Source organism: Asparagus officinalis, chromosome 3 (assembly GCF_001876935.1).
Source record: "Asparagus officinalis chromosome 3, Aspof.V1, whole genome shotgun sequence".
NCBI lineage: Eukaryota > Viridiplantae > Streptophyta > Magnoliopsida > Asparagales > Asparagaceae > Asparagus > Asparagus officinalis.
In genome coordinates, this window is record NC_033796.1 from 14,953,763 (window position 1) to 14,976,878 (window position 23,116).

General features: G+C 35.0%; 1 protein-coding gene across 4 annotated transcripts; it reads left to right on the top strand.

The window, feature by feature from the left end:
- On the top strand, positions 14,270-22,218 carry LOC109833123 (succinate dehydrogenase [ubiquinone] flavoprotein subunit, mitochondrial-like). Of its 4 annotated transcripts, XM_020400676.1 has the most exons (10): positions 14,270-14,461; positions 14,532-14,796; positions 18,870-18,957; positions 19,427-19,483; positions 19,580-19,682; positions 20,715-20,799; positions 20,999-21,062; positions 21,235-21,384; positions 21,770-21,841; positions 22,049-22,218. In XM_020400676.1, the coding sequence occupies exons 3-10, from the start codon at positions 18,897-18,899 to the stop codon at positions 22,060-22,062; spliced, it is 606 nt and encodes a 201-aa protein (XP_020256265.1). In that variant the 5' UTR covers positions 14,270-14,461; positions 14,532-14,796; positions 18,870-18,896; the 3' UTR covers positions 22,063-22,218. The 4 variants fall into 4 exon arrangements, 3 of the variants coding, with proteins under 3 accessions (XP_020256265.1, XP_020256264.1, XP_020256266.1); XM_020400675.1 differs by having other exon boundaries at positions 21,770-22,218; XM_020400677.1 differs by lacking the exon at positions 21,770-21,841.

The window sequence follows — 23,116 nt, forward strand, 5'->3', positions numbered from 1 at the left end:
CTGTTCATCTAAGATCTGATGCCGATGTGGCCCTCGAAGACCCTCCCTCTCTCTCGTCCGACATTGTCTCCAACGCAGTTTACCCGTCGAAGACCCTCCCCCAACTTTTGGCGCTCGCTCGTGACCCCATCGAAGCTCCGACGCCGACTATCCCCGTCAAAGGGCTTCGCCGGACCCTGAGCTCTCTCTCCTTGTAATCAGGTCAAGTTGTTATCTTTTGCTGTTCTAGTCATTGGTTTGCTTTGCAGGTTTTTAGAAGCATATCAAAATGTGGATTGCCTGATAATGCCTCATGTTGTCAATGATACAAGAGTTGCATTTTAATTTACTTATTGAAGATCTCAACATATGGATCAGCATGATAACGGATCATGCTCTCAATAATAGAATAATTGCATTTCAATTTGCTTTGAATATCTCAACATATGGATCAACATGATAATGACTCACGCTGAGCTTTGATATATTGGTCAAGCTAGCTTCAGCATAAGAGAAAATCAAACAGTGTTTAATATATCCCAGGTCATTTAGACTTGCTTTTAGACAACTACGCATACCATAAAATATTATAAGATTTGGAATTTCTTTGCAGGTTTTAGTAGACAAATGGCTGAACCTGGTGATAGTAGCGAAGATGTTCATGGTGATAGTAACAACAACAACGATTTCATGCCTTTTCCAACAACGATGCCTATTTCAAGGTACCTCATTAATATCATGAAGTTTGCTAACATTAAATATGTTGTTTGAAATAGTAACATTATATATTTTTGAACAATTATCTTTATTTCAGAATGCAAATTGGTGCAAAACCGTGTTTAGGAATGAAGTTTAATAGTCATGAGGAGGCCTATGACTATTATAACTCGTATGCATTGATGATGGGATTTGGAATCAGAATAAGCTTAGTGAATTACTCTCAGAAAGATAAACAAGTGTTGAATAGAAAATTTGTTTGTGACAAAGAAGGTTACAGATCTAATAAAGACAAGAGAGATATAGGAAAAAAATATTAATCATCGGCGAGAGACTAGAGTTGGCTGTAAAGCAATGATGAGAATAAAATTAATGGAGGATAAAACATGGAAAGTTATAGGTTTTATTGAAGATCATACAAACCACATGCTTAGTAGTCCAGATAAAGCAAAGATGCACAGGTCACATCAACAATTTCATAGAAGTAAAATGTGTAAAAAAATGATTCAATGTTTGCAAGAAGAAGGTATTACTCCTTCCACTATTTCTCGTGTTATTAACGCGACAAGTGGAAGAGAAGATGAATCAGTGACACCACAACAGTGCATTGACTATATGAAGACTCAAAGGCACAACAATATTGGTAATGAATGTATATCTGTTATCCAATATTTTCAAAGAAAGACGGCTAATGATGCAGATTTTTATTTTGCATTGGAAGTAGATTGTACTGGACAAATGAGAAGTGTTTTTTTGGGCAGATGGAAAATCAAGAGCAACTTATTTGAAGTTTAATGATGTTATTGTGTTTGATGTGACTTATAAAACCAACAAGTTTAGTCTTCCATTTGCACCATTTACTGGGGTGAATCATCATAGGCAATCTACTTTATTTAGTTACGCATTGCTAGCTGATGAACAGGAAGAAACATTTGTCTGGTTGTTTCAGGAATGGTTAAACTGCATGCATAGAATTGAACCAGGTGCTATCATCACAGACCAAGACCGAGCAATGTGTAATGTCATTCATAAAGTCTTTCCAAACACAAGGCATCGTTATTGTTATTGGCATCTACAGCGACATATTGCCGATCATTTGCATACTTTGAATTTTGTTTATGGTGAAGAATTTCAAAAGTATTGGGACTTGTGGTGTAATAGTAGTAACATTGAGAACTTTAATTTGCATTGGCTCGAGATAAAAGAGAAGTTTAAGATAATAGAAGAAGAAGATGGATGGCTGCAAACTATGTACATGTATCGAGACCATTGGGTGCCATGCTTCTTAAAATGTATTTTTTTTGCAGGAATGAGATCAACTCAAAGGAGTGAAAGCATCAACTCATTCTCTACCGCAGTTGGATTAAATTTCAGTGTTTAGTTTGTGGCGTAATGGAATTAAAAACATGCTGACATTCATCTCACATTCAGCTTAATACTAAAATGTGGTACTAAACATGTACTTTTGTTCTCTTTATTTAAATTCTAAAATGTGGTACTAAACATGTACTTTTGTTCTCTTCATTTTAATTCTATGAGCACACATTCAGCTCATCAAATCTTGTTCAAATTGCTAAAACCAGTAATGAGTTTTGCTAACATTTCATATGAAACCAAATTACTCACTACATTTTAGCATCAGTTAAATTTTACCAGATTGCTAAAACCAAAATTTACAATTTTACCATATAGCATCTTTTGATACAGTAATTAATTAGTACATTATCATTTCAATGTATGTATATCTGTTACAAAATTGATCGAAGCCACGTCAATGTATGTATATCTGTTATTGGATAACAGGGGGCTTTCATACCTCACTAAAAAAAACTTGATTAGCAACAAAGTTCAGGGGGGTTTCAATGTATTACAAAATTCATGGTTACAAAATTCACGGGGCAGTCACCAATGTCAAGAACCAAGGCCAATGTGATAACTCCATAATCAAAGTTTAATAATTCAGTTTTTAGTTTATGAATTTCAATTACAAATTTGTAGTTCAAGTACAAAATTAAAATCAAGTTTATTTGACAGGTAAAAAGAGTGAAGCTCTGGACTTTTGCTTACCTTGTTGGTGTTGAGAAACAACAAAATGAAGAATAGGATTACTGATCTTGCAGCCTCGCCGTCAATTGCTCAGCACGAAGCTGCACAAAAAAAACACATAAGAGACTGACAGAGAGTGAGAGAGACTGAGAGAGACGAAGAGATTGAGATGGGGTCACGAGTGAGAGAGACTGGGGAAGAGTTGACCTGACTAGCGTCGGTGTGGGATCGGAGCCACGTCAGCGTCGGAGCTTCGATGGGGGTCACGAGCGAGCGCCGAGAGTTGGGGGAGGGTGTTCGATGGGTAAACTTCAAGGGGGGCGTCGGGCTGCCGCCGCCGTGACCTCCAGGGGCTGTGGCGCTCTGATCCTCGTCGTTGATACTATGCGTCGATTAGGGCAAGAGAAAACGCAAGTTTGGATTTTGACGAGGTATAGAGGAGATAGAAGGAAGAGCGAATTGGGGATCTGAGAGTTGGGAGAGAGGGAATTGAGAATTGGGGATTCTTCGAGCTGGGAGAGAGAGAAAAGCGCTGGATTTTTTTCAAAAAAAACCCACGCCTCCGCGATCCCCAATCAACGATGGTCACGTAGATTAACAGCGCAGGAAATTCCTGAGCTCGAGCGCTGGATCAGTTTTCCCTATATATATATATATATATATATATATATATTAGTAATTATATAATTAGTATATACATATATTATATATATTATATATATTAATCATATATATGTATATTATACATAATTATTATGAACATATAAATATTGTTATATACATATTATTATATTATGCATATATGATGTATATTAATATATTTAGTATATATATATTATATATTATATATATATATATTATATATTAATATATATAGATTATATATATATTATATAATAATATATATATATAATATATATATTATATATAGTAGTAATATATTATATATTAATTAACAAACATGTCAAAAATGCAACAAAAATGATAAAATAAAGAGGAAAATATGTACTTCCCACCCTCACACCTAAATTTTGCGTTGTCCTCAATACAAATTCGCTGATGCACAAAGTAAAGCATATAAGAATTGAAGAACTTACATTTATTCGGTCGACAATGATGATAAGGATCTGCAATTACTGTTAGAAGAAATCAAATAAGAGATTTTTTTCATTTTATTTTTATTGTTAATTTTTTTATTTATATTTATTATTTTTTTTTACAGATAAATTGAAGAACTTACATTTATTCGGTCGACAATGATGATAAGGATCTGCAATTACTGTTAGAAGAAATCAAATAAGAGATTTTTTTCATTTTATTTTTATTGTTAATTTTTTTATTTATATTTATTATTTTTTTTTACAGATAATGAGGTTCATGAAGAACCAACACCTCTTCCTCTCCGAGCGTAGAAAATTCTAAAAATGGTTTTAGACGTTGACCATTAATTTTGAAAATGTCACCATTTTTAGGAATTTCTATCTCGACAGCCTCATGTGAGAAAACTTGTTTTATAATAAATGGACCTGTTCATCGTGATCTTAATTTCCCAGGAAAAAGATGTAATTTTGAATTGTACAATAAAATTTTCTGTCCTGGAGAGAAATTTTTTCGTAAAATTGATTTGTCATAAAAAATCTTGGTTTTCTCTTTGTAAAATTTTGAGTTTTTGTATGCATCATTTCGAATTTCTTCCAACTCATTTATTTGGAGCAGTCTGTTATTTCCTACCGAGTCCGAGTCAAAATTTAACTGTTTTATCGCCCACATTGCTCGATGCTCCAACTCCACTGGTAGGTGACAAGCTTTTCCAAACACTAGTCTGTATAATGACATCCCTAAATTGGCCTTGAAAGCTGTTCTATACGCCCACAGAGCATCACATAATTTTACAGACCAATCTTTTCTGTTATGATTAACTGTTTTTTCTAATATTTATTTGATCTGCCTGTTTGTGACCTCTACTTATCCACTGGTTTGGGGGTGATAAGGAGTTGACAATTTGTGTGTGATTGAATATTTCCTCATCAAAGCCTTAAAAGAATGGTTACAGAAATGTGTACCGTTGTCACTAATGATCGCTCGGGGTACTCCAAACCGTGCAAAAATGTTCTCTTTCAAAAACTTGACAACGACCTTGTTGTCATTAGTTTTGCAAGCTACCGTCTCAACCCATTTTGACATGTATTCAATGGCTACTAGAATGTAAACATTTCCAAAGGAATTTGGAAATGTCCCATGAAATCGATACCCCACAGATCAAAAAGTTCAACAGATAAGATGGGTTGTAAGGGCATCATATTTCTTCTAGTGACCTTCCCTAAAAGCTGACAGCGGTTACAGGTTTTGCAAAACTCGTATGAATCCTTGGATAATTTTTTTCAGCTGTTTTTCTTGGGCCAAAGTGGCCCCCACATGCTTGCTCATGACAAAAGGATAGAGCACTCCTAGTTTCTTCAGTGGGAACACACCTCCTAAAGATCTGATCAGGACAGTATTTGAACAGATATGGATCATCACAGTAAAAGTATTTTACTTGGGAGAGAAAACTGGATCTATCCTGTTTGGACCAATGAAAAGGGATCTGGTTCATGACTATGTAGTTCACAATGTCAGCGAACCATGAGACAGATTGGATTTGTAGGAGTTGTTCATCAGGAAAATGCTCATTGATCGGAACGGTTGATGTTGATGCGTTTGGGAGTAGAGAGAGATGATCTACTACGGGGTTCTCTGTTCCCCTTCTGTCAAGAATTTGAATGTCAAACTCTTGAAGTAGGAGAATCCATCTAATGAGTCGTGCTTTAGCATTCTTTTTGGTCAAAAGATACTTTAGTGCGGCATGATCTGTAAAAACTTTGGTTAAGGAGCCGATGAGGTAGGACCTTAATTTTTCTAAGGCAAAGACTACAGCTAAAAACTCTTTTTCTGTGACAGAGTAATTTTGCTGGGCATCATTCAGAGTCCTACTGGCATAGTAGATCACATGCGGTTTTCCATCAAACTGTTGTCCTAAAACAGCACCAATCGCAGAATCAGATGCATCACACATCAGTTCGAAGGGTAAGGTCCAGTCCGGTGCATGAATGATAGGAGCTGTGGTTAGCTCCTTTTTTAGATATTCAAAAGCTTTGAGGTAGTCGGGAGAGAAAACAAATGATGTATCCTTGGCTAAGAGATTGGTCAAGGGTTTAACAATTTTGCTAAAATCCTTGATGAAACGTCGGTAAAAACCAGCATGACCAAGAAACGATCTGACATCTTTGACTGTTTTGGGAGGAGGGAGATTGGAAATGAGATCTATCTTAGCTTTGTCCACTTTGATTCCCCTATTGGAAACTACATGTCCTAAGACAATGCCTTGTTTGACCATGAAATGACATTTCTCCCAATTAAGAGTCAGATTTTTCTCCCTATACCGTTCTAGGACCAGTTTAAGATGATGCAAACATTGTGAAAATATGTCACTAAAAATGGAAAAGTCGTCCATGAAAATTTCAAGAAATCTCTCTATCATGTCGGAAAAAATACTGATCATGCAGCGTTGGAAAGTGGCAGGTGCGTTACACAGTCCAAAGGGCATGCGTCGATATGCGAATGTTTCGTACGGGCAAGTGAAGGTGGTTTTCTCCTGATCTTATGGAGCGATAGGGATTTGATTGTAACCTGAATATCCATCCAGGAAATAATAGAACTCGTGTCCTACTAAACGCTCTAACATTTGATCAATGAAAGGAAGAGGGAAATGATCTTTCCGAGTGGCTAAGTTGAGTTTTCGGTAGTCAATGCAAACTCGCCATCCAGTTTGGATCCGAGTGGGAATTAGCTCTTTAGCCTCATTTTGGATCACGGTGATCCCAGATTTCTTTGGAACAACTTGGACCGGACTCACCCATGAACTATCAGAAATGGGATAAATGATCCCATGATCGAGACATTTCAGAATATCCTTCCTAACAGCTTCTTTCATTACTGGGTTTAACCTACGTTGAGGATCTCTAGTAGGTTTGGCATCATCTATCAAATGGATTCGGTGTTGAACAATGATTGGACTAATCTCTTTGATATCAGCCATAGTCCATCCAATGGCTTCCCTATTCTCTCTTAAAACATCTAAGAGAGCTTCCTTTTATCCGGTAGTCAAATCAGAAGAAATGATAACTGGTAAAGACTCGTTCTCCCCTAAGTAGGCATACTCTAGATTTTCAGGTAGATGTTTGAGCTCTAACTTAGGGGGTTCCTCCACAGATGGGCGAAGCTGGACTCGGGGTTCTATCTCTAAAGGTTCTCGTTGCCAGTCAGCAGCAGAAACATGATTGACCAGCAGATCTAACTCTAGTTCGTCATCAGAAAACTCCTCAATCATTAAGTCAGATGCACTTGAATCTGACTCACACTCTCAATCTTATTGCTCACTTGATATTCCCTGAATAAAATTCACTTTCATTGGTTGATCAGATGGATCACTAGGTTGCCTTCCTAGGTTAAAGATATTGAGGTCAACAGTCATATTCCTAAAAGATAATTTAATTTGACCGGTTCTACAATTAATCAAAGCATTTGAGGTGGCTAAGAACGGTCTTCCTAGAATGACGAGGATTTGACTTTTGAAATTGGAAACGGGCTGTGTTTCCAAGACAATAAAATCAACAGGGAAAATGAACTCTCCAACTTTGATCAGAACATCCTCTACCTCCTCTTTGGGAATTTTTACAGATCTATCAGCTAACTGTAGAGTGCATCTTGTCGGTTTAAGTTCTCCTACACCTAGCTATTGACAGACTGAATAAGCAAGGAGGTTTACGTTGGCTCCCAAGTCTAGAAGTGCCTTATCAATGTGAGTGCTACCTATGACGTATGGAATTGTGAGACAACCAGGGTCCTTGTATTTTAACGGCATGGGTTTTGAAAAAATTTCACTGAGGTTGGCAGCTAAGAAGACTTTCTTGGGGACATTGGTGGTTCTTTTCTTAGTGCATAAGTCCTTCAAGAACTTTGCATAAGAGGGGATTTGTTCGATTGCATCTATGAGAGGGATGTTGATCTTGACCTGTTTAAACATTTCTAGGATTTTCTCAACCTGCGGGGAGTTTTTCCTAGGTTTGAGTCTATCTGGAAAGGGGGCAACGGGCCTATACCTATCTAGATCAGGCTCAATCTTATGTTCAGCGTTTTGGTAATTGGAAGGAATTGCTTCATCGGAAGGAGTGTGTTGGATGGGAGAAGGGGTTTGATCCGTTGGCATTCTAACCTGATTGTCTATTTGTTTTCCTGATCGCAGTGTGTGAACTGCATTCACATGAGCTTGATAGTTTGAACTGGATCCATTGTCTTTAGGGTTTGTAACAGGTTGACTCGGGAATTTTCCGTTTTCTCTCTCGCCCACGGCAGTGGCTAGTTGCTCAAGTTGGGTTTCTAACCGGGCTATGACTTGAGTGTTCAAGTTGAGCACTTGGCCGGTGGTTTGCATGAAGGAATTTAGAGTGGTGGATGATTGGGTCAACATGTTGGTAGTTTGTGTAGAAGTTTTGATCATAGCTTCTAAACCCTTTTCTAAGACACTCAAACGTTTGTCATGATCAGAATTTGAAGGATTTGTAGGCTGGTGAGGATGAGGATGTTGGGTTGGAAAAACTGGGTTAGCTTGTTGGAAATTGTTTGGTGAGTTGAACGGGACAGTATTTCTCCTAGGGAATTGTTGGTTCAACGCAGGAATGATGTTTTGATTTCCGAGAGAATTTTCTTGATTCCATGCAAAGTTGGGATAATTTCTCCAACCAGGATTGTAGGTTGGAGAAAATAGATCATTTCTAGGATGCTAGAATGTAGCATTCATCTGTTCTAATACATGGTTGTTTCCTAGGAGAGGGCATTCCTCTGAAACATGGGTAGGAGACTGACAATTATGACAACTCGGGGCAGACACATGATTGATTTGAGCTGGAGCTCGTTCCTTAACTTCTAAGGCTTCTAACCTCCGCATAATCATCGCCATCTTCGCTTCAGACGTAATGTTTGACTCCAGGGAAAGACTACTAGACTTAGATTGGGGAACTGATGAAACCCTGTCATCACAGTATTCCCACTACATTGTTTTTTCAGATAGACTCTCTAGGAATTTCCAAGCTTCATCTGCGTTTTTCCTTATAAAATCTCCCTGACACATCGATTCTAAAGATATTTTTGAAGATCCAAGCTTCATCTGCGTTTTTCCTTATAAAATCTCCCTGACACATCGATTCTAAAGATATTTTTGAAGAATAGTCCAATCCTTCATATATGACTAAAATCTCCCTGACACATCGATTCTAAAGATATTTTTGAAGAATAGTCCAATCCTTCATATATGACTTGGTACAATCGTCATTTTTCTAGACCATGATGAGAACATTGGATTAAAAGATCTTTAAATTGGTCAAAATATTTCCAGAATGGCTCTTCCGGGATAATTTTGAAGTTTTGAATGTTATTCCTTAGCTTTACCGTTTTGTGAATAGGGAAAAATTTCTTAAGAAAAATGGTTACAAATTCATCCTAAGTTGAGATGGAATTTGTCGGTAAGCTGTACAGCCATTTTTTAGCTTTATCCTTAAGAGCAAATGGAGTAAATCTAAGCTTAATCGCATCTTTGGTTAATTCTCTCATTTTAATCATAATACACACTTCCTCAAATTCTGAAATAAAAATATATGCATATTCTGTTTTATTTCTAAGAAATTTGGGAAGCATGTTTATGTAATGCGGTCTAAGCTCAAAATTTGCTCCATTTGCTTCAGGGGGCCTTATGCAAGATGGAATTGTATTTCTGGTGGGGTAACACATATCCTGGAGAACAGGTTGATTTGCCATTTCTTGGATTGGTTCAACACGGATTAAACGATGAGAATTATCCCTAACCCAAGTTTGCATACACCAAAACAAATATTTTTTTTAAGGAAAGAAATAAAATTAGTTTTTTTATGAGAAGAAAAGAAAAATCTTAACTAAAACAAATCAAAGCAATCACTTTTCAATCATTCTAATTCTAGGATTTAGCCTAACTCAACTAGACGAGCTCCTAACCAAAAACTCCTACAGTAAAAAGATTAAAGTTTTACCCAGGTAGTTAGCCAGGTAAGGATAGTATTAGAGGGTGATCAAAGATCAATTTAGTATCTCTTTCCTTGCGGAGCGCTTTACGTAACCCCTAAACCTTGCCTTAGACACCAACTAATCTGAGAAAACTTAAACCGGTTCACTTAAGGATTTCTTGTTCCTTATTGAGCTTGAATCCTTAGGGGCTAACGTCTAATGAGTTTTAGAAGGCTTAGGTTTGTGAAGTGAGGAATTAGTGATTTGTGGGCTAAGGAAAGGGTGATAAAATCCCTTACCTTATATTGATTATGTGTTTTGCCCTTAAGAATGTTTTAAGTGTGTGCCAAATCAAGTGCTACAATCACTTTGGTGAATTCCTACACTATATGTAATATAACCCTAGAAATTAAAAGCGACTAAAAAGAATGACAAAAAGAAAATCTTTATATTTTTTTATTAGGGTTAACAATCAAACAACTATGAGAAGGGGAAACATTGTTTGAGTTTATTATCTTATTAGTTAATGTCCAAGTGAAAGATGAATTTTATTATGGTCAACAAAAATAAAATCTTTTATTTTTTTTAAATCTTAATTGTCTCTAATTGTGAAGCTAACTAAAGAGGGTGGAATTGAAAATGCTAGAAAGAAGACTTACTCGAAAGCAATGCTCCAAATTCTTGATCTTCAATCCAAGATTTTCAAGCTCCAAACGGTTCTTTCACAAGAAAAAAATACAAGTTAAAGAACCAAAATAATAAAATCCTATTTTAGCACCTTTCCCGGCAACGGCGCCAGAAACTTGATACGGCATAATTATGTACCAAAATTGCAAGTGCACAATTGATCAAGTTATAGTATAAAAAGTTATCGATCCCACGAGAAAGGTGATTTTAAGAGATTATTAGAATAGGTTCTTATGTTGTGTGCGTGACAAAAATAGGATTAAAGAATAAGTGTGATTGTGATGAGTGGTTGTTGTGAATATATACAAGAGACAATAAATTGAATTTTAGAGAAAAGAAATAAGAATCAAAGAATAAATGAAATCATAAGACAAGAAAAAAAAGAATAAAATCAAGAATGAAAAGAAAATTCAAGAAAGTCAAGATGGAGGATTCAATTAAGATATGAGAAATCTAGAATTTAATCCACTAGCTAATCTCAATTACAAAATACAAACTATTCTCTTTTTATCATATTTCAACTTAGATTTATTAAGCATAGACTATCATACCATTTAAGGAAAGTATAAGCTATCAAATTATCATCTAAGTTAAAATTACTATTCATGATAAAAATAACAACAAGATAGTAATCCTAAACAAGATAGTAATCCTAAAATTTATAAGCATAACCTATCAAACCATTTAAGATAAGCATAGATTATCAAATTCTTCTTCTACCGATTAGTTTTCTAGTTGATTATCCTAAACATGAATATTTTAAGTGCAAGAGAATAATTTGCAAAACATAAAGGAAATTAGACTAGCTTCATATAATTCTAAGATTCCCACAAGAATTAATTTCACATCTTAAGAAATAGAAACAAGAAGAAAAAGAACTAATTACAAAATTAAAAGAAAATAAAAATCTAAACTATGAACAAGAAATAAATCTAACTACAAAGAATTAAAATCTAAACTATAAAATAAATTACAAAAATTAAATGCAAGAAAATAAATCTACTCTACAAATTAAAGTGCAAAAATAAATAAAAAGACAAGAAAATAAATCTACACTACAAGCATGAATGTAAATCTAACTAATAAGCAATAATAAAAAAATTACAAAAAAGAAATAAAAGAGAAAAATAAAAGAAATACAAACCTTCAAATTGCTCTTCATCTCCATTCTCATCATTCAACAAAGAGGAGAAAAGACAAATTTAAAGTGGAAAAAAATTATTATTATTAATTACAACAAAAGTTATAATTTTTGGAAGGTCTTCTCAATTAAGAGTAGTCCTCCTCTCCAAATAGAGTTACAAAATTTTTTACACCTCTAACCCCTCACTCTCTACCCCTATTTATAGTAAACATCAGTGAATGAGAGCTATTGGATTGAAATATTATCCAAAAACAACAAATTTCAGCCCTTAATTCGTAACAAACTGTACGTCAGTATCGATACCAGCATCGATAGGTGTATCGATGCTGGCATCGATACGGGCATCGATACGTGCATCGATGCCCCCATCGATGCTGGCATCGATGTGGACCTTCTTCTGGTTGTTGTCCGCAAATTCTTTCTTCATTTGTCTTGTGGGCTTGGTCTTTGGGCTTTTGCTTGGACTTTTGGCATTTTCTCTTGATTTTCCACTGGGCTTTGAATATGATTTCTTTTCATATTGGATTTTTGATTTTCTCCGGCTTCTACAGGCTACTCGGCTTGATTCTGGGCTTTTGGATAATTTGGAAATTAATTTTCCAATGGGCTTCTTTTGGGCTTTGGCATTTTTTCTTCATTTGGGCTTCAACACTTCATTGAATATTGAAAGAAATTGTTTGCTTTTATGGGCTTTATTTCTTCAATAAATCAAGAGTTTTTTGTTGAGAGATGAGAGTTTTGAGATTTATTCTTTATTAACCTACAATTAAAGATAAAAACAATTATTAGTAGTATATTTATTCATATAAAATAGATAATGAGGGTATAAAACTGTAATAAAATGTGATTATCAAAAATCGAATCAATTCGAATACTACGTTCCTATTTATATTTGTTTAACAGTATTGAATTCGAGAGCAATATCTAATATTCATTTCTCCCTAATAATAGGAGAGGAAGGTATCATCTGCATGGTGTTGGAACTTCACTAGGCATAAACATAAGATCATCCACAGCATCCTCCACGCCATCTACAACAACGAGAGCAGCTCCAAGCAGTTTCCAGGCTATGCCATTTGTCCTACGTGTCTCTGCGTATTTGTCCGACAAGATTGACCCAGAGCTGTATGTTCAGGTGACTAGGGAGATGAACAGAGTTGCGAGGAGGCCCCGCTGGATGGACGATGTCATGTCTTACGCTGTAGATTATTTGGCTAGTGTGATTCCCTCTAGCCTGTTTGGTGGTATCATACGGCTCATAAGCTCGGGTGTCGATAATTCCGACGTTGGGCAGAGCAGCGTTCAGGTATCTTATTTTTCTTTATATTTATAAAATTATTTATGTTTAATATGTTATCAAACACCACATAATTCTTAAAAAAAATTGTTTAATATGTTTAATAACACAGAGCAGTGTACTGGTATATTTTAATAAATGCTCTATGTTTAGTATGTTATCAAACTTTACATAACTCTAAATTATTATTCAATTGGACCTTCAAACTGGAGATATTAGAGGGAGCAGCACCCATCCTCGTACGAGGGATAGAGATGTTGCCGACGACGACGACATGTGAGGTTTTTTTTATTTTTTAATGTAATGAACAAATTTTTATTTGTTATAGCACTCTACTTTTATTCATGTCGTGTACTCTATTTTATTCATCTCGTGTTATGGATGGACTTGGTATTGCTAGTGTATATGTTGTAGATATTTAGATAATTTTAGTTTTTACTGAAGTGGAGATTGACACAGATTGTTGGATGTATTTATTGGACGAAATTGTTGGATGTATATTTTGGATTGGATGGTTGGATCTGTATATTGAAGATGATATTTGATTATATTTGGTTATGGATGGACTTAATATGAATTTTGATTATATTTGGCTGGATGTATTCATGTGTATATCGTAATTGTAATTAAATGTACAGGGAATTAATATTTAAAACTATTTTTTTGCTAGGAAAAAAACAACTTAGACGAAATTTTCGTCTAGGTTACACTAGCCTAGACGGAATTCCGTCTAGGTTGCCATTATTGCAACCTAGACGGAATCCCGTCTAGGTTGGCAACCTAGACTGTTTTTCACATTCCGTCTAGGTTTCTTTCCGTCCAGTTTGATCTATCTAGACGGAATTCCGTCTAGTTTGAGTCAAACTAGACGGAATTATTCTACACTGACTTTTCTAGACAGAATGACGTCTAGATAGATCAAACTAGACGGGATTGTAAGCAACCTAGACAGAAAATTCCGTCAGGTTGTTCGTTTTTCTACTAGTAATTTTAAAATTTAATTTTTATAAAGTCTACCTCTTTTTAAAAAAAATCAATTTTACTAATAATTTTACAAAACAATCAATTTTGTTAATTATTTTTGAAAAAGGGTCATTTTTCTTTCTTTTTTTTTAATTTTATAATTCTCCATTTCGAACATAAGAGTTGTAACCAAGAGGCCCTTGCCTGTGAGGCCAAGCATCTTGTACAGTACTAGGGACACTCCAGTAATTATTAGCAACCCCAAGGCCAACGGTGGACAAACTGTTCCACGTCAGCTAGCTCCAACTCCTCAACAGATCAGCATAACATCAAAAACCCATTCGCATCCCTTCCATGTTTCCTCTCCTTCGTTCAAAAATCGCACAACAAACGAGCGAGGCAGCGCTCACTATGATCAGAGAGAAATTAGAAATTAGGGTTTCACCATCATCGAAAGAGATCGAACGAGTACGTAGCGATCTTTTGTGAACCGAGGCCTTCGCCTCTCTTCGATTGGAACTGATCCGATCTCTTCAATATTTCTCTCCACAACCTCGGTAATCTCACTCACTCAACATCGTCTCATTCTCATCGTACTTTTTACTAATCGAGGGTTTCGTATTGTAGATTGGGGATAATTCTGCTTACACTATTCTGGATCATACTTACGCTGGAGCTGGTGGTGCTGGGCTCAGGGCGGCGACTGGGTATCGGAGCACGGGTTGATTTTTTTTGTGGCTGAAAATATATGTAATTATATAAAATTTTGAGGAAAGTATATGAAGAATGCCCCCTTCGTCCAACTCTTCATGCAAAGGCTTTCTTGCCCGACGCCCCCCCGCCGAATTCTATAATAAGGGTTTTCTTGCTTGTGAACTGTAAAATTTGACAGGTGACCTGGGGGCTCACATGTCATACACTTGCAGCTCACGGGGGTAGGTGAGCTGCCAGCTCACCTCCATTATTCTCATATATATATATATGAGAAAAATGGGTATGCTTGGTACCAAGCATAATTTTTTGTGCTTGGTAGTGAGGTGGCATATTCCCCTCCACTCATTGATATCAGGTTCCACATTCACATGAGTTGGGGAATGGTTGCGAATTGGAATGAGTGGATGTGAATATGACACCTCACTATCATGCACAAAATTTGTGCTTGGTACCAATCATACCCATTTCTCTCTCTCTCTCTCTCTATATATATATATATATATATATATAGATTAATGGGTATCCTTGTCATAGGAGAGGATTTCTTTCCTTATCGCCTATGTGCCAATCGCCCACCATCCTCATAAAGTATGCGTAAATCCCACCTCACACACCTGCTCCTAATTATTGAGGATTGGCGGGAATTGTGCCACATAGACGTCAGAGAATCCCTTCTTACTTACAAGGATACCAATTAATCTCATATATTATATATACATTACATAATATAGTTTTGTGTGTGTTGGTTGTATACTCTATATATATGTGTGGTGTGAATGTGTGTGTATGATGTATATTAACGTATATATATTATATATTTGTTGGTTATATGTATTGTATAATGTAATATATAGAATTATATGTTTATTATGCATGTATATCAAGACTATATGACAACAACTATGTATTTATATTATGAATTATATATCTATTATATTAATAATATTAATTATATATATATTATATTATATATAGTATATAATATGTGTTGTGTGTGTGTGTGTGTGTGTACGGTGTGTAGAGAGAAATATGAGTATGTTGATCAAGCACAATTGTTATATTAGTAAGTAGAGGTGTGCATATTCTACTTCACTAATTAATGAGGGGATCACTTCACAGATGGTTGGAATGCATGGAATATGCGATTATTGAAATGATGATGGGGAAAGAACACCTTACTAAAGTACAAAATTTATGCTTGGTACAAGCATATAATTTTATTGTATATATATATATTATGTGTGTGTGTGTGTGTGTGTGTGATACTATATTATTATATTATAATTATATATTATATGTAATATATCAACACGATGTGTATATATATGTGTATGTGTGTATGTAGAGTTATATAGATATAGCTACATAACACACATAGTATTAATATACATATTTATAAGACATATATATTTATATATATATATGTAACAACATTATATACACATTACATAAATATATATAACATATACATACATATACTACAATTACTTAACACAGACAACACACTATACTTATAGCATACACTCGTACACCAAAGCACGACACACACATGACTAACAAACATATAATTTATATAATATATATTTATATATATATATAATTATATATATATATCATGTGTATTATCATATTTACTCATGCATCAAGTGATTGTAAAATTAACGGTTTTACGACAATACAACTAAAGTGACAATAAAAATTATGTGATAGAAGTATTGAAACATCATGATTTTTATTTTATTGATATTTTAAGATATTTTAATCATGATAAATAGAGCGGATCGTCAAAATTATGTTATATGCAATCAATTTTATATAGGAAAATATGATTCTAAGGAGCCACCTTAGATTGAATCTAAGAATGCACCTTCAAAATTACGTTATATACAATCAATTTACTTGATCCACTCTGTTCATTTTGATTTATATGTTTTGGATGATGTATAAATAAAAAGCTAGGCATATCAGGTTGCAGTTACTCATGCATCAAGTGATTGTAAAATTAACGGTTTAACGACAATGCAACTAAAGTTACAATGAAAAATATGTGATAGAAGTATTGAAAAACATCATGATTTTTATTTTATTAATATTTTAAGATATTTTAATCATGATAAATAGAGCGGATCATCTTACTGAAATAACCAAATCCAATGTAATCCCGAGCAGGTGCATTCTTTAGATTCCAATCTAAGGATGACTCCTTAGAATGCATATGTCAGTATATATACTATATATACTACTACTATCATACTACTATCACTATACCTATATATATATACAGACGAGAGAGAGAGAGGACGAGAGCAGGAGAGCACGAGGAGAGAGACGAGAGCGAGAGACGGCAGAGAGGAGAGAAAAATAGTAGCTTGGTTACTAAGGCACAAATTCTTATGTTTGGATAAGTAAGGTGTTTTCTATTCTGAGAGAAATGAGTATGCGTTGGTACCAAGGCACAACATTTATTTGTTTGGATAGTCAAGGTTAGTATTATTCCTTATCCCGGCCTCCTTTCAATTCCAACCCACTTCGCCTAACCTACTGTGAATGTGGGTCTTCGATTTTTAATAAGTGGAGGGGAATATGGCTATCTTACTACCAAGCACAAATAACTTGTGCTTGGTACCCAAGCCTATCCATTTCTCTTATATATAATGATATACTATACCTACTATACATATACCTACTACTCACCTATATACTACTATAAGCACAAAGTGGTTCATTCGAAGATGGCACATTAGATTCAATCTAAGGTAGAGCCTTCAAAACTGCATTATATGTTTTCAAATTGCTTGATCCACTCCGTTCATTTTGATTTATCTGTTTTAGATTATATACAAATAAAAAATTAGCCATATTGACTTGTAGTTATTTATGCATCAAGTGATTATAAAATTAACGGTTTTATGATAATATAATTAAACAGACAATGAAAAATATTTGCTAGAAGTATTTAATCATCATGATTTTTATTTTATAGATGTTTTGAGACATTTAGATTACGATGAATGGAGCAGATCATCAATTAGAATAGTCTAATTCATGAATCAAGAGGCGCTTCCTTAAATTGAATCTAATGTGTCATCTTATGAACATTTTCCCCATATATATACACATACATATGTATAGGAAACTTGCTATGAGCTGGCAGCCCATTTTGTAAAAAGTGCTGTGAGCTCATATATATTTTTTCCATATAGAAAGCTGGCTATGGGCTGGCAGCCCATTTTGCAAAAAAGGTTGTCAAGTCATATACATTTTTTCACGCGTGCGCGCGCACACGCATATGTTTCTTGTAAAATCTGGGGAGCAACTGAGTTATTGTTACCAGATTTGTGGTTTTTGATATGGTTACTAAGACTGGATGTGATACTTTGAATTCTACATGGGTAGGGATAGACTTAAGTCACTTAACTAGCTTGGTGTTTGGGGCCATAAGAACTTTTGGAACTTGTTGGGGTCATATATATAATTATACATGTATTGTTTGTGTGCATGTTTCCAAGAGAAAGACATAACTATGTATCTCAAGGCATGTAAACTTAGTATTATGATAACAAACTTTCTTTTAAGTTGTTAATATTTATGTTTATTCCTTATAAATTCTATAAATCAATGCCTTGAATGAACTGGTATATTGTTACTCTTTTATTCCCTTGTCTCTAGTTTTGGTGATCCAACTCAGGAATTCTTCAATGGAAGTTTGGAACGCATATAATATATCAAAGGTTCGAGGTGGAGGGGTGGCATATATTATACAACACTTGACTAGAGCTCATGATTCCTCAGATTAGCAATATGAACCAACACTTACCTTTGAGAAGCATATTATTTGATAAACCATGTGGAAGACATGAAAGCGACATTTATTTGGACTAAAGTACATATGTCAAAAGCTACTCCTTCATTAAGCAATGTGTTATTCACAAGGAGCTTTTTGTTCTGTAATTACATATAAGTTTTCGTTTAGGATTTCACTGGTGGTGACTAAATGCTCATGGTCCTGTAAGATCACCAGTACGAGATAGATTCATTTGTCCTCTGAAAAATTGCAACATCATGTATTGGGTAGCAGAAGCTAGATCTGACATGTGGCAACAGTTTATTATTGTATATATTTTCTAAACTTCTAAAACATGTTGAGCTCTAGATGTGCTTTAAAGCTTCAATTGTATAGGTAATTCTGTTATTTACTCAAGTGTTATTTGCTTGAAGCTCTTTGTAATTGTATTCATAGATCCGATGTAGGTTGGCATTAATGCAGCATTGGGTAATATGACTGAAGATGACTGGAGGTGGTGTATGTCTGATACAGTCAAAGGAAGTGATCGGTTAGGTAAACTTTCTTAGCGAAATTATTAATTTAATTTGTTACTTCAATGTATAAGCACATGCCTTCCAGTTATTTTGCTTACAGTTTGGAGAGTAAGCATTAGCTCATCCTTATTCATAATCAAAACTGAATTTTATCATTTTGTCTTTTCTAATTTTTGTAAAGAAAGGGTTGTCAATCATATCTTCTGTTTGAAGTGTTTTCTGGAACTCAAAACACATGCCAGATCTGTAATAAAACTACAAGAAGTCTGCCACTGTCTGAAGCTAATGATCTGTAATGATAATAGTGTTATAGTTTTAATTTAATTAAGTTTCTTAAGCTGTTTGGTCTGTGTGTTCCTTCTCATTGTTTATGACATCAGTGATAAATTTGTCATCAAGTGATCAGGATGCTATTCAGTATACGTGGTGAGAGGCGCCTAAAGCAGTTACTAAACTTGAAAGTTATGGATTACCATTCTCTAAAACAGATGATGGGAAAATATATCAACGTGCTTTTGGAGGACAAATTTTGGACATTGGACAAGGTAGAGGTTCACAATTTTTGCTATAGCATTTCCAGTTAGATGATTATCCATAGTTGATTTGTAACTCTTATTTTTGAACTTGTTCTGCATCTGTAGGAGGTCAAGCTTATTGTTGCGCATCTGCTGCTGATCAAACTAGCCATGCATTGCTCCATACGCTTTATAGACAAGTGATGAAATACAATACTCAGTTCTTTGTGTAATACTTTGCACTGGATCTTCTAATGGATAATAGCAGTTAGTTATTAAGTAAATTTATTGTTTTGCTTGTATAAAAGCTTGTGAAACTTGTCCTTTGTGATTAGACAAGAGACCCGCATGGCTTTGAAAATGCATAGTAATCTTCAAAAATTAATACATCTAAAGGAACATGTTCCCCTGCATGTTTCTTACTAATCAATATATGGATGCAATTTTATCTTATGTTGTTACATGAAATTTCTCTGTATGCTAGATTGGGTTGCTTGTTTCTCTTATTGGGAACTTTTGGGTGTTTATCATTTTCTTAAAAACTTTTTTACATTGTGTCATACTTGTTTAAACTTGGTTGAGAAATAAAAGTGCTGCATAATGAATGAAAATGAGATCCAACTATTCTATTCAAGTTAGATTCAAGGAAGCATCAAATGTGTATGAACTAGAGGCTCATGGATACCTCTGGGGAAGGGGAGAAGATTGAAAGACAGCTCATAAAATTTAAAGCTAATCTACGTAGCAAGCTACCTGACTCGCTTACCAGCCACTACAAGTTCGAATGAACACCCGCTTTATTGTAAACAAACAATGTCTTGGATCCTTTTCTTTATCTATGCAAATACACTATTTTCGTCAAACCTGGAGGAAGGCTTTAGCAGGGTTTTAGCCATAGACTTGCGTTGATTTTCTTTTTGCAAGTGGATCTATTAACCTACAACAAGTTTTGAGGAAATGAATTTAAAGAATGGGCTGTAACTTGTTTCATCCACTTTGAAATATTTAGCATGAAGTTGGTTGCTAAGAGCTATATGCGTCACTTATCTATACTTCATTGCATGTAGGACTAATAGTGGTCTAAGGCTAGCTTGAGCACATGACATGTTATACTAACCATCTAACAGTTAGTAGGCTCAGCATTTGTATTATCCACTTCTAAATTTTTTTTTCTTTTCCCCTTTTTATCCTGGTTAATTTACCATAGTCATTATCTTCTGGTTAATTGTGTTTCTTTTATACCCTTATGATTGTACTTTAGGGTCTTGCCAAGGGGTGATTGCACTCAATATGGAGGACGGGACACTTCATCGCTTCCATGCTGCATCAACAATTTTGGCCACAGGGTAGCTAAATTTTCTATTTCTTAATTATTGTGTAATTGCGATTAACAGTCATTACAATCTCTTAATTTTACCTTTATAACTTCGTTTCATTTTACATGTTGGGGTTATGGCAGAGCTTACTTCTCTGCAACCTCAGCTTATACGTGCACAGATGATATTCAGCATCACACTCAAATTTGGCTTGTAATTCTTCTTGCAGGATCTTGAGTTTGTACAGTTCCATCGCACTGGCATATATGGTGCTCGTTGCCTCATTACTGAAGGTCCATATCATCATTTCCTGCTCCTTTACATGTGATTTAGCACCACGTAGATGCTGATGCTATTTTCTATCTGCAGTCTAGTCATTGACCAATTTCTACCTCCTTAACATTACATTCTTTTTAAATATCAAACTTCTAATGGCTTAATCTTTTTATTTACACTTTATAATAGTAGGACCTCAAGGTAAAGGTGGTATCCTTAGGAACAGTGAAGGTGAGAACTTTATGGAACACTATGCTCTTACTGCTAAAGATCTTGCATCTCGAGATGTTGTTTCAAGGTCTAAGACAATGGAAATCAGAGAAGGACATGGTGTAGTAGGTATGGATTGAAAATAATGAAATCTTATCTTTGACGCTATTTCCTTGCTTGTTGATCTTCAGTCCAATATTTAGCAAGATACTCATGGTTAACTTGTCTATTGACTTGTTTAGATTGGATTGTATTCATTTATCATTCTCTATTATTCAATTTAAGAGCTCTAGTTAATGACTAAATGGATGCAAGTCAGGAGCATCCCACTTATCTTGCTGGTTTGCACATGTTTTTCTTGAATTTTTTGTATTTTTAGCTTTAGTTTGAGTTTGCACGTGGATGAAAATTGATATAGGATATATGTACTTGATTTGTTCGTCCTCAGAACCACTGCAGGATCATATTTATCTCAGCTTGATTCCCTTATATTCTGCACTCTGATCTTCCTCAGGACTGCTGAAGGACCATATTTATCTGCATCGGAACCATTTACCTTCTGAGGTTCTTAAGGAAAGACTTCCTGGTATATCAGACACTGTTACTATCTTTGCTGGTGTTGTTGTCACTAAGTAGCCAATTCCTGTTTTACCAACAGTGCACAATAACATGGTAGATGCCCCCCAACTTAACATGGGGGGTCTGTTGAAGAGTTACATAATTAATGTAATACATAACTACTGTTAAAATAAGTTTGCTGCCTGTTATATCTTTCAGCATGTTGATTCTTCAGGTTGTAACTGTTGAAGGCAATGACTCAGATGCTGTAGCTCCTGGATTAATGGTTGCTGGGAAGTCAGCTTGTGCCTTTGTTCATGGTGCAATTTGGCTTGGTGCAAATTCCCTTATTGACATAGTTGTTCTTGGCTGAGCTTGTGCAAACAGGGTTGCTGAGATTCACAAGCCAGGCAAGTCATCGTTTTTCGGTTCTATTAGTAATGTTACTCACTTTATGTGAAATAGTCCTTTATATAGCAGATATCATTGCATAATATGTAGGAGCGAAGCAACGAAGTTCTCCTTTATATAACTGATATCATTACATAATCTTTTTAGGATAGAAGTGAAAACCTTTTGACAAATATGCTGGGGAAATGACCATAGCTTTGTTAGATAAATTAAGAGACTCGAACAGGTTGTTGCCAACTTCAAAGATTCGTCTCAATATGCAGAGGGTGTTGCAGAACGATGTTGCTGTTTTCCGAACTCAAAAAAAGAAGAAGGTACTACTAAACACGGCAACTAGAATTTCCTGGACTTTCTTTTCTACATCTCCTTATAACTATCATTTAGAGCTTAAAAAATTACCTCAAGCAATATGTATTTAATATAAATAAAGTAACGACTGTCTTAAGAAAGCTGATTAGCATTTCTTGAATTATATCTAGGTTACAGTTGATAGACAAAGCGTGAACGTGCAACTGAAAAAGTTTTCACGAGGTCCAATTGTCCAAATCCGTGATCAGACTTTGATATGGTAGTTCTTTTGCATTTACATTATTTGGTGAATTTCCATATTCCAGAGTTTATTAATTCAACACATGTTTATCCTTATGCTTGTAGGAATTCTGACTTAAATAGAGACTATTGAGCTGGAAAATCTTTTAATCAATGCATGCATAACCATGCATTCAGATGAAGCTAGAAAGGAGACTAGAGGAGCTCATGCCTGTGAAGAATTTACAGTTAGATTCATTTCCCCATAAGTTTCTAATTTATTTCCTTGCCATTTGAGTTTGTTTCGTTAACATTATGTTGCATATGTTATCTCAGAAGAGACCAAGAGAGATGATGAGAACTG

Coding starts and splice junctions, on each gene's coding strand:
- LOC109833123 (XM_020400675.1), top strand. CDS start 18,897: ATGACTGAAGATGACTGGAGGTGGTGTATGTCTGATACAGTCAAAGGA. Junction 21,063..21,234: donor TCGTTGCCTCATTACTGAAG/GTCCATATCATC, acceptor ACTTTATAATAG/TAGGACCTCAAGGTAAAGGT. Junction 21,385..21,769: donor AGAAGGACATGGTGTAGTAG/GTATGGATTGAA, acceptor GATCTTCCTCAG/GACTGCTGAAGGACCATATT.